General features: G+C 54.6%; 2 protein-coding genes across 2 annotated transcripts in view; one reads left to right on the top strand and one right to left on the bottom strand.

The window, feature by feature from the left end:
- Nucleotides 1–4,675, top strand: part of ACAD9 (acyl-CoA dehydrogenase family member 9) — a gene marked incomplete at its 5' end in the record, with an annotated part of 60,018 nt that extends 55,343 nt beyond the window's left edge. Inside the window, 6 exons of the mRNA XM_079712718.1 lie at nucleotides 1,538–1,617; nucleotides 2,127–2,253; nucleotides 2,448–2,525; nucleotides 3,025–3,153; nucleotides 3,799–3,871; nucleotides 4,281–4,675. Coding sequence (XP_079568844.1) covers nucleotides 1,538–1,617; nucleotides 2,127–2,253; nucleotides 2,448–2,525; nucleotides 3,025–3,153; nucleotides 3,799–3,871; nucleotides 4,281–4,381 — 588 coding nt within the window. The 3' untranslated portion in view covers nucleotides 4,382–4,675. The remainder of the gene's footprint in view (nucleotides 1–1,537; nucleotides 1,618–2,126; nucleotides 2,254–2,447; nucleotides 2,526–3,024; nucleotides 3,154–3,798; nucleotides 3,872–4,280) is intronic.
- Nucleotides 4,452–13,036, bottom strand: part of CFAP92 (cilia and flagella associated protein 92 (putative)) — a gene marked incomplete at both ends in the record, with an annotated part of 168,816 nt that continues 160,231 nt past the window's right edge. Inside the window, 6 exons of the mRNA XM_079714075.1 lie at nucleotides 4,452–4,537; nucleotides 4,579–4,700; nucleotides 5,031–5,109; nucleotides 6,044–6,200; nucleotides 6,273–6,473; nucleotides 6,889–7,053. Of these exons, the coding sequence (XP_079570201.1) occupies nucleotides 4,452–4,537; nucleotides 4,579–4,700; nucleotides 5,031–5,109; nucleotides 6,044–6,200; nucleotides 6,273–6,473; nucleotides 6,889–7,053 (810 nt within the window). The remainder of the gene's footprint in view (nucleotides 4,538–4,578; nucleotides 4,701–5,030; nucleotides 5,110–6,043; nucleotides 6,201–6,272; nucleotides 6,474–6,888; nucleotides 7,054–13,036) is intronic.

Below are 13,036 nucleotides of genomic sequence, written 5' to 3'. Positions count from 1 at the left end.
TGCAGCCTCCAGTGCCCATTCCAGGTGATGAGACAGCTGGCAGGGTCACCCCAAGGGCATTCCCCGGTGACTCTGGTGTTGGGGGTTCACGTTGGGGGTTCACAGGCTGGGAGCAGGGAGGAAAGGGCATTTGGACCCCAGAGTTGCCTTTGGGGCGCTACTGGTCTGGTCGTGCAGCCTGGCTGAGAGAGGACGACTCCAGAACACCAGTGTGGTGAGGGGCTGGGGTCTCAGGAGGCAGCGCACTTGGCCTTGGGGGCAGAGAGGGCAGGGGGGTGGAGTGTACCAGGTCCTGACGGGACCTTACCTGCTGGCACCAGGTAAAGGGAGGGAGAGCGGCTGGTCCTGCTCGGCGGGGCTGGGGTATTGGTGGGGCTGGGCGGGAGGGCCGGAGAGTAGCCAGCCCTGAAGCCCATTTGGATCTGACTGGGAGGGCCGAGAAGCGGTAACGACGTTTGGAGCAGAGAATGGCTCGCTTGCGTTCGTGTCCCTGGAAATGCCCCAAGCCTGCCCAGGGCGTAGGTTGCAGCGGTGCGGCCAGCGGCCGTGGAGGGAGGCTGGGCAGGACTTCAGGCTGGACACAGGTGTGTGGAGGCAGAGCCTTGGACCAGTGCGAGGCTGGGCGCCCGGGGGGCTGCCCCTCCAGGGGGAAGACCGCATTGACTGCTGGTGTTCCGTGTCCTCTCCCTTAGTGGACAGACAGGGCGTGGCCAGCCCGAGGCCCTGGGGGCAGGTCCCACGTCACGACCCTGCTGCCCCAGGCCTGCCTCTTCCAAGGCCCCTCCCCTTGGCCCGGGCGAGTGCGGTCCTCCGTGGCTGGTGGGGTGGTCAGCACGGGTTCAGGGGCTCTGAGGGGCGCAGGGCCCTCAGCGTGAAGCCGAGACTGCCCCGGACGGGCCTGGGTCAGCCTGGAGTTCTCCCTGCTGCCACTTCCGCTCCCACGGAGTCTCCGTCCGTGGTGCGCCCTGGCGGTGTGCCTCAGTCTCTGACTCTCAGCACCACTGTGCACGACGGGCACAAGCCCCCTGGTCTGCGTCCCCGAGGTCACGTGGCTCACGGTGGGGGTGGTGCCCGGGGGCGGCAGCAGGGAAGAGGTAGCCCCCGGGGTGTTGGCACCTGGCACTGCAGTGCGGCCAGCTGCTCCCAGCTGCTTCTCGAGGAGCCTGGCCTGGCCTGAGCTAGTAGTGGGTCCACTGAGGACTTGTGTCCTGGGTATTAGTATCCTTCACTTCTTTTAAGGGGGCTGTTTCTCTGCTTAAAAGAAGGAAAATCGGAAGCTTGGAAAAAGGAATGACTCATGTACAGTTGGTCACGGGATGGGGTAGGTCCCACAGGGAGGCTGCTGCCATCTGGTCAGCCCCAACTTTTCCCGTAGAAGCAGTAGCCTGCATGTTGCCCTGGCCCCCGGTCACAACCCTGCTCCCAGCTGCTTCCAAAGAGGGAGCGGGAAGCAGCATGGCCTAGCCAGTCACACATGCAGCACTGCTAGGGCTGCCCTGATGTGGGCAGTCTTTGACCTGGATAATGTTGGCCACAGGGAACCAACGAGATTCTCCGGATGTACATCGCCCTGACAGGCCTGCAGCATGCCGGCCGCATCCTGACTGCAAGGGTCAAGTAGGTACCGCGTCCACCGTCTGCCCCTCGGGTCCACCCTGCCCAGCAGAGGCCTGTCCCAGGGCAGCCAGAGAAGGATGCTCCCTCATCCGTGGACCAGGCGTGCAGCCTTGCAGGGCTCAGTTGACTCACAGGCTGGCTGGAGGGCGGGGCCCGCTGCCTGGGAAGCCGCCAGGGCCGTGCCCTTCTCCCCTGCAGCTCCTGTCTAGAACCGGGGCAGGGAGAGGTGATCCGTGAGTAGGTGCCAGCTCCAAGGCCAACACAAGACTAGTTTCCTCTCCTGACCCCCATCCTGGGGCCAGAACAGTGAGTAGTCCCTGCCGGCAAATGACGGAAGCAGGTGTGACCCGGGTGTCCCCTCCAGGTGTAGAGGAGACGGCTGCTCCCTGACGGACTGGCCAGATCCTGGGTTGGCCCCTCTGGCTTTGCATAGGAGCTTTTGCCTGGGTTCCCTACAGCTGCTGGCACAGAGGCAGGGCCTCAGCTTACAGGGCCTGGGCTCTCTGCAGGCAGCTTAAACAGGGCAATGTGGCCACCATCATGGAGACTGTTGGCCAGAGAGTTCGGGACTCCCTGGGCCGAACTGTGGACCTTGGGCTGACAGGGAAGCTCGGAGCCGTGCACCCCAGCATGGCGGTGAGTGGGTCCAGCCAGGGGTAATCCCCTTCCCAGAGGGGGCGTGGCTGGGGGTGCTGGGGAGGACCAGGCAGTCCAAGGGTCACCAGATGCCTTCTCCACCCTGTCACGGTGGAGAACAGCCAAGCCTGGCAGCAGGGCCTGGGCACCACGGGAGGGCGGTGCTGAGTGGAATCCTCCCCCCGGCCCCCCAGGACAGTGCCCACAAGCTCGAGCAGAATGTGCACTACTTCAGCCGCACTGTGGAGACCCTGCTGCTTCGCTTTGGCAAGGTACCCGGGGGCAGGGAGGCGGGCCAGCATCTGTGGGAATGACATTTTGCCAAGTGTCTGCCTTGGGGACCAGGCCTAGAAATCTTGGTCACCATGGAGGGCTGGCTGTGGCTGCCTGCCCTGGGGACCACTCAGCTAGCTGGGGAGGGTGGGGGGAGCCCCTGCTGGGTGGGCACCTTCTAGGTGACCAGAGGCTCCCTGGAGCCGGGAGGGGCAGCCCCACCTGGACCTTTACTCTTAGGACCTGATCTGTGTCTCTTGCATCCAAAGGTGATAATAAGCGCTGGCCGGTGGTCTCAGCCAGGCTTCTGGGACATGATGTTGTCTTGACTCCTGCCCAGATCTGGGCAGAGCTAAGGGAAAACCCGAGGGGAAGGCAGTGTTAGTCCTGCTCCCCCAGGGCGCAGAGCGAGGCTCAGAGCTGAGCAGAGGTGGGCCTGGGAGAGCGTGTTGCAGTTGTGTCCAGGTGGCAAGTCTCCACCCTGCCCTCTGTTCCCAGACCATCGTGGAGGAGCAGTTGGTCTTGAAGCGAGTGGCCAACATACTCATCAACCTGTACGGGATGACGGCCGTGCTGTCGCGGGCCAGCCGCTCTATCCGCGTGGGGCTCCAGAACCACGACCATGAGGTGGGCCCGCCCCTCCCGCCCGCACAGGCAGCCTCCCTGCAGGGGTCATCCTGCTGCACTTTAATGAGGCTGGGTAGTGGGAAAGGGAGGGGCTGGGCGCGTCCAGGGCTGTGTCCCGGGGATCGGGGGTGAGCACGGGGTCCATGCCAGCTGACCCAGAGATGGGTGGGGTTGCCAAGGTGGGGTTGCCAAGTTGTGGCCATAGCTGGTGCTCTCAGCTCCCATGGGCGGGTCTGTGCTGTTCAGGACACAGGGCCACTGCCTTTCACCTTCCTGCCTGGGGGCGGGGAGGGGGAGTGAGTGTCAGAATCCGAGACCCAGCGCCCTCACCCCGTCTGCTAGCAGGGTGGGTGCAGTCTGAGCACCTGCTGTGTGCATACCCTCAGTCTTGACGTGCACCGTGGCTGCGGGGACTGAGATGTTCTCCCTGGCTCAAAGGGGTTGAGTCACTTGCCCTGGGGACAGGGCTGGTTTGGCTCAGGGCTGCCATGGCTTCTGAGCCAGGCCACCTGACCCTGGTCAAGCTGCCCACTTTGGCTGACAGACTGAGTTCTTTCAGAGGTCAGGCTCCAGGCAGGGGCGGCCCTAAGGCCCAGACATCCCAGGGTCCTCAGCAGTCATCCTCTCTGACTTTGGTTCCGGCAGGTTCTGTTGGCCAACATCTTCTGCACGGAAGCTTACTACCAGAATCTCTTCACTCTGTCTCAGCTGGACAAGTGTAAGTGGGCGGCTCAGGTTGGGGGAGAATGGGGGGTGGGACCTGATGCCAGGCGACCTGACGGAGGCCTGCCAGCAGGAGCACACAGAGCCAGTGAGGCGAGGGCCTCTTGGGGGGACCCCTGTACCCAGCTGACCTGTGGAGGGAGGAGCGCGGGGCTCCACGCAAGTCTGATCACTGGCGCCCCACACCCACCGTGCTGACGCGGCTGTCACCGCATGCGGTGGGGATGACGAAATGGCTTCTTCTCCAGCAGGTGGGGTCGCCTGGAGGCAGCCCAGAATCACTTCCTGGGGACGGGCTGCCACCTTCAGGGCTCCTTCACACTGGAGGGCTGACTTCGTGATAACAGGAATTCCTGTTAACATTTTTTTCCAAAGATCACCTACTCTTCCTCTTTCCCTCCCAGATTCTCCAGAAAATCTTGATGAACTGATCAAGAAAGTGTCCCAGCAGGTCCTAGAGAAGCGAGCCTACGTCTGTGCCCACCCTCTGGACTGGACATCCTGAAGCAGGGGGACAGCGTCCCTGCTGCTGTCCGCCCGACACACACCTTCCAGAAGGTAGAGAACTTGCTTTATTACAAGTTGGCCATGTCTCCCAGTTCTCTGACGGACAATTTCTCCAGGCCCCCGTGGGCACTGCTGCCTGACACGATCCCGGGCTCTGAGTGGACGTGGGGAGAGTGCGGAGCTGCTGAGACTCGCCTGACCGGGAGGCTTCGGGGTGGAAGCTGGTCTGGGACGGGTCGCAGCAGGGTGGCCATTTCTGCCAGACCACACGTTCTCCAAGAAACAGCTTGAAAACCGCGTATGTGTCATTCTTTAAGCTAGGAGCCAAAGGCACTTACTGAAAACAGGAACCATTTAACAGAAGAGGACAGTTTGCGTTTCCCCTTCTAGTGTCTTCTGCACTGGTCACCTGTTTCCGCAGAGCCACCCTCTGGTGGCGGCTTCCAGGGCCCTTTGTCCTCGTGTGAGAGAGGAGCGGGTTCCAGGGGCGGTCCCCCAGGCCACGGTGCCGGGTGGGTTTTGGTCCTTCACAGGTAAGGTTGCTGCTGCCTGACAGCAGGAGCTGCTCCCAGCTGGCACTTGACAAGGACAAGCAGCTTCTTCCGGCGGTGCAAACGGGCCTCTACACCCTATCCTGGTGTGCTTACCTGGCAGGCTTCCTGCTCTGCGCGGCTCCTGGTGGTCTGTCCATCACAGGCATTGCCTTGAGGCGGCCAGGCTTTGCTCCTGCGAGGAGGCGGCGTCATCCACCTGGGAGCTGGGCTGGCTCAGGGGGCGGGGCTAGGCCTGCCGCCGGCGTGGTGACAACTCATCTTCCCGATGACACCCCAGCTTCTTTGCTGGCGTGGTTGGAGAGGTCATGGCTTCTCACCTGGTGCCAGGACAGCAGTCTGCTTGGACCTCAGGAGGGGGGAGCCCTGTCTGCAGCAGGTTCTCTTTGTCCCCTGCTGTGGGGAGCTGTTCTCACCCATGTGTCTTCAGCCGTGTGCCCTGGGAACTGGGGCTGGGAAGAGCCAGAGCAGCGAGCCTGGTGTCCCTGGGCTGGACCACAGCAGTGACCCAGAGCCTGGGGCCTCTACTGAAGGGAGGTGGCACAGTCCACAGTAGGGGAGAGGCCAGTTTCTGCAGCTTGTCACGTCCTCCGGTTTCACGGAGCTGTTACCAGCGGCCCTTAGGAGTCAGGGAAGGAAAGTGCTCCACCGTTTATCCAGCCTAGCTTTCTGGGCAAGGGGGTCTGTGGCCACATCAAGTCACCTCTCTTTCTCCCTGAAGTTTCTGGTTCTGTTAATTCACAGATTCCAGATACCTATAAATGATTTCTGGTCCCTCTTCACAAACAGGGGATGAAGAGGACTTGGAGGGGTTGGTGTGGCCAGGCTCCCACCCTCCCCCATGGATGACAACTGGCCATGTCTGGGAGCTGGAAGGGCCCAGCAGCGCCCAGAGCCACCCGAGGCTGGTCATGGGTAACACAGTGTGAAGCCTGAAAGCCCTTAGCCCTACCTTCCAACGCCTCCCTTTCATAGAAACCAAGCCCAGAGCAGTGGCGGGACCTGCTCCCCGTCACACAGCAAGTGATGAATCCAGCTGGAACAAGAAGTTCCAGCCCGGAGTGTGGCTGCTAAAACACAGCCACAGAACGGGGGCCGCCCACGGTTACCTGTCCCGGGCTTCGGCGCGGGAGGGGGCGGCAGCTCCAAGAACGGTGGCGGCCGCGTATACAGATCGAAGTCCTGGTGGCGCCGGTCCCAGCCCCAGCTTTCTCGGTGCAGCACTGGCTCCAGCACGTTAGCAAACAGTGCTCTCTCCCTCCACTCCTACATCGCGGGGCCACAGGTCAGGGGGAGGCCCCTGCAGACGCCCACCAGAGACCCACTCCCGCCACCCACCTCTGTGACGGCGCCAAGGGGTGGCAGCCCCAGGTGATGTGTCCTGCCCGTGCTGTGAAGACTGGTCACTTGGAACCCGTTGGGTGTGAGCCAGGCGTTGCGGGACTTCCTCTCGGCTTTTCTCTTCTCCTCCTCGGAATCCTGAGGCTCCACTGTGGCTGACAGGTAGCTCTGGGAGTACGTGAGTCTCTTCCTCGGCTCCTGGAAACATGAGCAGACGTAGATAGAGGGGCTGACAGTGGGCCTCGGTGGGGCTGACCGGCTGCCAGTCTTGGGGGCAGGATGCTGGCTCCTGGCGGTGTGGGGTGCATGCTGGTTACCAGAGCCAGGTAGCAGACCAGTGAGGGCCACATCCCCATCCCCTTTGACAGAGACCTTTTCTGAAGCAGTCAGGGCTGGAAGGAAGCCTAAGCCCAGGCTTTCCCGGCCGGGGTTAGGCTGCCTTTCCTAGGCAGCAATGAAGGGCCACCGAGAGCCAAGAACCTGCGGCCATTCACAGCCACGCCCACCTGGACAGGCGCTGGGGGCCTCTGGGCTCAACTGCGTGTCTAGACGGTTCACGCCTCTCGGGTGGAGGTGCGTGGCTGGCTGCTCCCCTCCCTGGGCCGTAACTCACCTTGGCCGTCTCTCGATACAGCTCCTTCTTTGCAAGCTCTGTAGAGTTCAGGGTCTGGATACTATAGTTATAGACAGCATCCTTGGCCGGGGCTGAGATCTTGATCACCTTCACAACAGACTTGGGAGACTTCTTGCTGACCTCGTAGGCCCCCGAGATGTTTTTCTGGAGAAAGAGACACCAGTCATTCCTCACAAGCGGCCCCCTCGCCAGCAACTGTCTGTGTATCCAGCCAGCTGATCTCTGGGACACGGCTGCACTGCAGGTATCTGTCCTGAGAGCATAAACAGACCCCTGCCAAAAGGACCATTGAGACAAGCCCTCACTGTCCACATTGAAATTCGAGGACCAAAAAAGTGGAACCCTCCTACATTCTCGTGGAAATGTACATTGGTAAAAGCCACCATCAAGTACACTATCGAAGTTCCTAACCAACCTAAAAAGAGCCCGGCCCCAGGAGCAATCCTGGGCATATATCTGGAGAAACCCATAATTGGAAATGAACCAGGCACGCCACGGTTATAGTTCCAACAGCCAGGACACAGAAACAACCAAAATGTCCACTGACAGATGACTGGATACAGACAATATGGTACGTATATACAATGGACTATTTACTCAGCCATAAACAACAATGTAATAATCCTATTGGCAGCAACATGCATGGACCTGGGATGCTCATACAGTAAGTGAAGTGAGTCAGAGGAAGACAAATAGCGTGTATCACTTACACCTAGGATTGAACAACAGATGCACATGAACTCATTTACAAAACAGCAACACACTTACATACTTGGAAAACGAGCATAGGGCTACCAAAAAGGAAAAGTGGGGGCAAAGGATAAATTAGGAGGTCGGGCTTCATATACACACAAGTATATTTATTTATGTGTGTGTATGTGTATATATATATATATATATTTGATGGATAATCAACATGGACCTCCTATAAAGCACAGGGAACTCTGTTCAACGTTCTGCAATAACCTATATGGGAAAAGAATTTGAAATAGAATAGATACATGAATATCAATAAGTGAATCAGGTTGCTGTACACCTGAAAACAAAACAACATTGTAAGTCAACTATACTCCAACATACCATGAAAATAAACATGAATAGCAAAGAAATGTCTGCCCTATTCCCCTCTGGCCTCAGGGACCTGGGCTGGTATCACATACCTGAAGCGTGAGTAGACTTCAGTCCCAAGGCTGGACTGTGCTGGGGATGAGGGAGCACAGGAGGGTGTGCTCCCAAATGGGGCCCGCCTTGCACCTGTCTTGTCTGTTCCCCGCGGGAGGGGACCACAATCTCCAGATCCACGTTGGCCCTCCTACACCTAAATGTAACCGAGGGCACCCAAACAACAGTGGACCCTCTGGGTTAGAGGAGCTTAGAGAAGTCACCTGCACGTGTCCTGCAGGTGGGGGCCCTCCAGCTTCCCTACTGGGAGTTACCCTACTGCTGAAACACAGCACACACTCGGCCATTTTGCACGGGTTGCCATTTGTCTAAGGAGACAGGTGACGCTGAAGGAGGAAGTAGTGAGACCCAAGCCCTTGAGACAGCTCGGGCACCTTCCCCTCTAATTCACAGCCCAGGAAGATGACTCTTGCTAAAGCTTTTGGTTGCTGAGGAAACAGAGGTGGGCACGAAGAAATGCTGCCGCCTTGTGGACATCTTCGGTAACAACAACTTTACAACCGGTGCTTCAGGGCACCTAATATTCACAAAGCTTGTGGGGCTTTTAATGACACGTGTCCTCAAAAACGACCCGGGTTAGGTAACCGAAAAAAAATTCGAAACACACAGACTTTCAAGAAGCCAAATTTCAAAAGGGAATGTTTACTCACGCTGTTTAAGAAAAAAACCCCGACCAAGACAGGAACTGGAAAATCGCTGCTTATTCGAGAAATGCATATCAAAATTATAAAGCGGCATCATCTCGCAGCAGGTAGTATGGCCAGCATCAGAAAGTCTACAAACCATCGATGGGGAGTGAGTGTGGAGTAAAGGGAACCTTCCCACTCGGTGATCGGAACCGTATATTGGTAACTGCCACTAGAAAGCACTGTATCCCACTTCTTAGAAAACTAAAGACAGAGTGCCCTATACATCTGCAGTCCCACTCCTGGGCGTTATTCGGCGAAATCCATAATTCTTAAAGACACAAGCACCCCAACTTTCATGGCGGCACTATTTACAAACGCCAGGACACAAAAACAAGTAGCCCAGCGAGTGCTGAATACATAAAGAAGAGGTCGTACATGTATACAGGGCACTGTTACTCAGCCAGGAAAAAGAATGAAATAATGCCATCAGAAGCAACATGGATGGACCTGGGATGCCCAAACACTGAGTGAAGTCAGTCAGACAGAAGAGGACCCATAGCATATATATTATCACTTACAGGATGAATGGAAACATACATACAACTGAACTAGTTTCCTAAACAGAAACACACTCTCCGACTTTCAGAATAAACCTAGGGTTACCAAAAAGTAAGTGGGGTGGGAGATATAAGTTGGGCGGTTCACATGACCACATACACAGTAAAATATCTATAAACATATATATAAAATACGCACTCCACAAGGACTACTGTACAACACCAGGACCTCAACTCAACCTTCTGCAATAACCTATATGGAAAAGGAAGCCGAAAAACACTAGATATATTATATGTGTAGTTGAATCAGCTTGCTGTACACCTAAACCAACCCCACTTTGGAAATCAACTCTAGTGCAACATGCCATCAGAATTAAGCTGAAAAAGAAAGTAAAAGGAAAGAAATGGGTATGCTTTTTGCCTCAGGCCTCGGTGATATGTGCTGGTGTCACATCCCTGCAGTCGGAGCAGCCTGGGGTCCCAAGGGTGCACTGAGGTGGAGAGGAGAGACGTGAGGAGGATGTGCCTGCAAATGCAACCCCTTAAAGCTGTAGTGTCTCTTTCTTTCCTTGGGGAACCAAAACTTCAGAATCTAGGGGGGCCTTCCTAGTGCTAAAAGGAATCCAAGTACACCCAGACCATGGGGGACCATCTACGCTGCAGGAGATTCAAAAAGTGACCGAGCCTCTGAGGCTGCTGCCGGTCGGCTTCCCACATCCAGCCTCCTTGCCAGGTGTCACCCCACCTACACACCGCAGCACCCACAGGTTTAGCCAGAGTTCGGAATTTCGGGGGCGTGAAGCTTAACAGGGAAGAGATAGTGACACACAAGCCCTTGGGTGTTGCCTCTGGCACCTTCCCCTCTAATTCACAGCCCAGGAAGATGACTCTTCCTAAAGCTTTCGGTTGCTGAGGAAACAGAGGTGGGCACGAAGAAATGCTGCCGCCTTGTGGACATTTTCGGTAACAACAACTTTACAACCGGTGCTTCAGGGCACCTAAAATTCACAAAGCCTGTGAGGCTTTTAATGACACGTGTCCTCAAAAATGACCTGGGTTAGGTAACCGAAAAAAAATTCGAAACACACAGACTTTCAAGAAGCCAAATTTCAAAAGGGAATGTTTACTCACGCTGTTTAAAAAAAAAAACCCCGACCACGACAGGAACTGGAAAGTCGCAGCTTATTCGAGAAATGCATATCAAACTTATAAAGTCGCATCATCTCGCAGCAGGCAGTATGGGCAGCATCAGAAAGTCCACAAACAATCGATGGGGAATGAGTGTGGAGAAAAGGGAACCTTCCCACTCGGTGATGGGAACTGTACATTGGTAACTGCCACTAGAAAGCACTGTATCCCAGTTCTTAGAAAACTAAAGACAGAGTGCCCTATACATCTGCAGTCCCACTCCTGGGCGTTACTCGGGAAAACCCATAATTCATAAAGACACAAGCACCCTAACGTTCATTGCGGCACTATTTACAAACGCCCAGACACAAAAACAAATAGCCCAGTGAGTGATGAATACATAGATAGGAGATCGTACGTGTACACAAGGGACTGTTACTCAGCCAGGAAAAAGAATGAAATAATGCCATTAGAAACAATATGGATGGACCTGAGATGCCCAAACACTGAGTGAAGTCAGTCAGACAGAGGAGGACCCATAGCATATAATATCAATTATAGGAGGACTGGAAACATACATACAACCGAACTACTTTCCTAAACAGAAACAGACTCTCCGACTTTCAGAATACACCTAGGGTTACCAAAAAGTAAGCGGGGTAGGAGATATAAGTTGGGCGGTTCACATGACCACATACACAGTAAAATACCTATAAACATATATATAAAATACGCACTCCTCAAGGACTACTGTACAACACCAGGACCTCAACTCAACCTTCTGCAATAACCTATATGGAAAAGGAAGCCGAAAAACACTAGATATATTATATGTGTAGTTGAATCAGCTTGCTGTACACCTAAACCAACCCCACTTTGGAAATCAACTCTAGTGCAACATACCATCAGAATTAAGCTGAAAAACAAAGGAAAAGGAAAGAAATGGGTATGCTTTTTGCCTCAGGCCTCGGTGATATGTGCTGGTGTCACATCCCTGCAGTCTGAGCAGCCTGGGGTGCCAAGGGTGCACTGAGGTGGAGCGGAGAGACGTGAGGAGGATGTGCCTGCAAATGCAACCCCTTAAAGCTGTAGTGTCTCTTTCTTTCCGGGGGGAACCAAAACTTCAGAATCTAGGGGGGCCTTCCTAGTGCTAAAAGGAATCCAAGTACACCCAAACCATGGGGGGCCATCTAGACTGCAGGAGATTCATAAAGTGACCGAGCCCCTGAGGCTGCTGCTGGTCGGCTTCCCACATCCAGCCTCCTTGCCAGGTGTCACCCCACCTACACACCGCAGCACCCACAGGTTTAGCCAGAGTTCGGAATTTCGGGGGCGTGAAGCCTAACAGGGAAGAGATAGTGACACACAGGCCCTTGGGTGTTGCCTCTGGCACCTTCCCCTCTAATTCACAGCCCAGGAAGATGACTCTTGCTAAAGCTTTTGGTTGCTGAGGAAACAGAGGTGGGCACGAAGAAATGCTGCCGCCTTGTGGACATCTTCGGTAACAACAACTTTACAACCGGTGCTTCAGGGCACCTAATATTCACAAAGCTTGTGGGGCTTTTAATGACACGTGTCCTCAAAAACGACCCGGGTTAGGTAACCGAAAAAAAATTCGAAACACACAGACTTTCAAGAAGCCAAATTTCAAAAGGGAATGTTTACTCACGCTGTTTAAGAAAAAAACCCCGACCAAGACAGGAACTGGAAAATCGCTGCTTATTCGAGAAATGCATATCAAAATTATAAAGCGGCATCATCTCGCAGCAGGTAGTATGGCCAGCATCAGAAAGTCTACAAACCATCGATGGGGAGTGAGTGTGGAGTAAAGGGAACCTTCCCACTCGGTGATCGGAACCGTATATTGGTAACTGCCACTAGAAAGCACTGTATCCCACTTCTTAGAAAACTAAAGACAGAGTGCCCTATACATCTGCAGTCCCACTCCTGGGCGTTATTCGGCGAAATCCATAATTCTTAAAGACACAAGCACCCCAACTTTCATGGCGGCACTATTTACAAACGCCAGGACACAAAAACAAGTAGCCCAGCGAGTGCTGAATACATAAAGAAGAGGTCGTACATGTATACAGGGCACTGTTACTCAGCCAGGAAAAAGAATGAAATAATGCCATCAGAAGCAACATGGATGGACCTGGGATGCCCAAACACTGAGTGAAGTCAGTCAGACAGAGGAGGACCCATAGCATATATATTATCACTTACAGGATGAATGGAAACATACATACAACTGAACTAGTTTCCTAAACAGAAACACACTCTCCGACTTTCAGAATACACCTAGGGTTACCAAAAAGTAAGTGGGGTAGGAGATATAAGTTGGGCGGTTCACATGACCACATACACAGTAAAATATCTATAAACATATATATAAAATACGCACTCCACAAGGACTACTGTACAACACCAGGACCTCAACTCAACCTTCTGCAATAACCTATATGGAAAAGGAAGCCGAAAAACACTAGATATATTATATGTGTAGTTGAATCAGCTTGCTGTACACCTAAACCAACCCCACTTTGGAAATCAACTCTAGTGCAACATGCCATCAGAATTAAGCTGAAAAAGAAAGTAAAAGGAAAGAAATGGGTATGCTTTTTGCCTCAG

This window comes from Hyperoodon ampullatus (genome assembly GCF_949752795.1).
Source record: "Hyperoodon ampullatus genome assembly, chromosome: 10".
NCBI lineage: Eukaryota > Metazoa > Chordata > Mammalia > Artiodactyla > Ziphiidae > Hyperoodon > Hyperoodon ampullatus.
The sequence above is the reverse complement of the archived record's forward strand: the minus strand, read 5'-3'. Positions and strand labels throughout refer to the sequence as shown.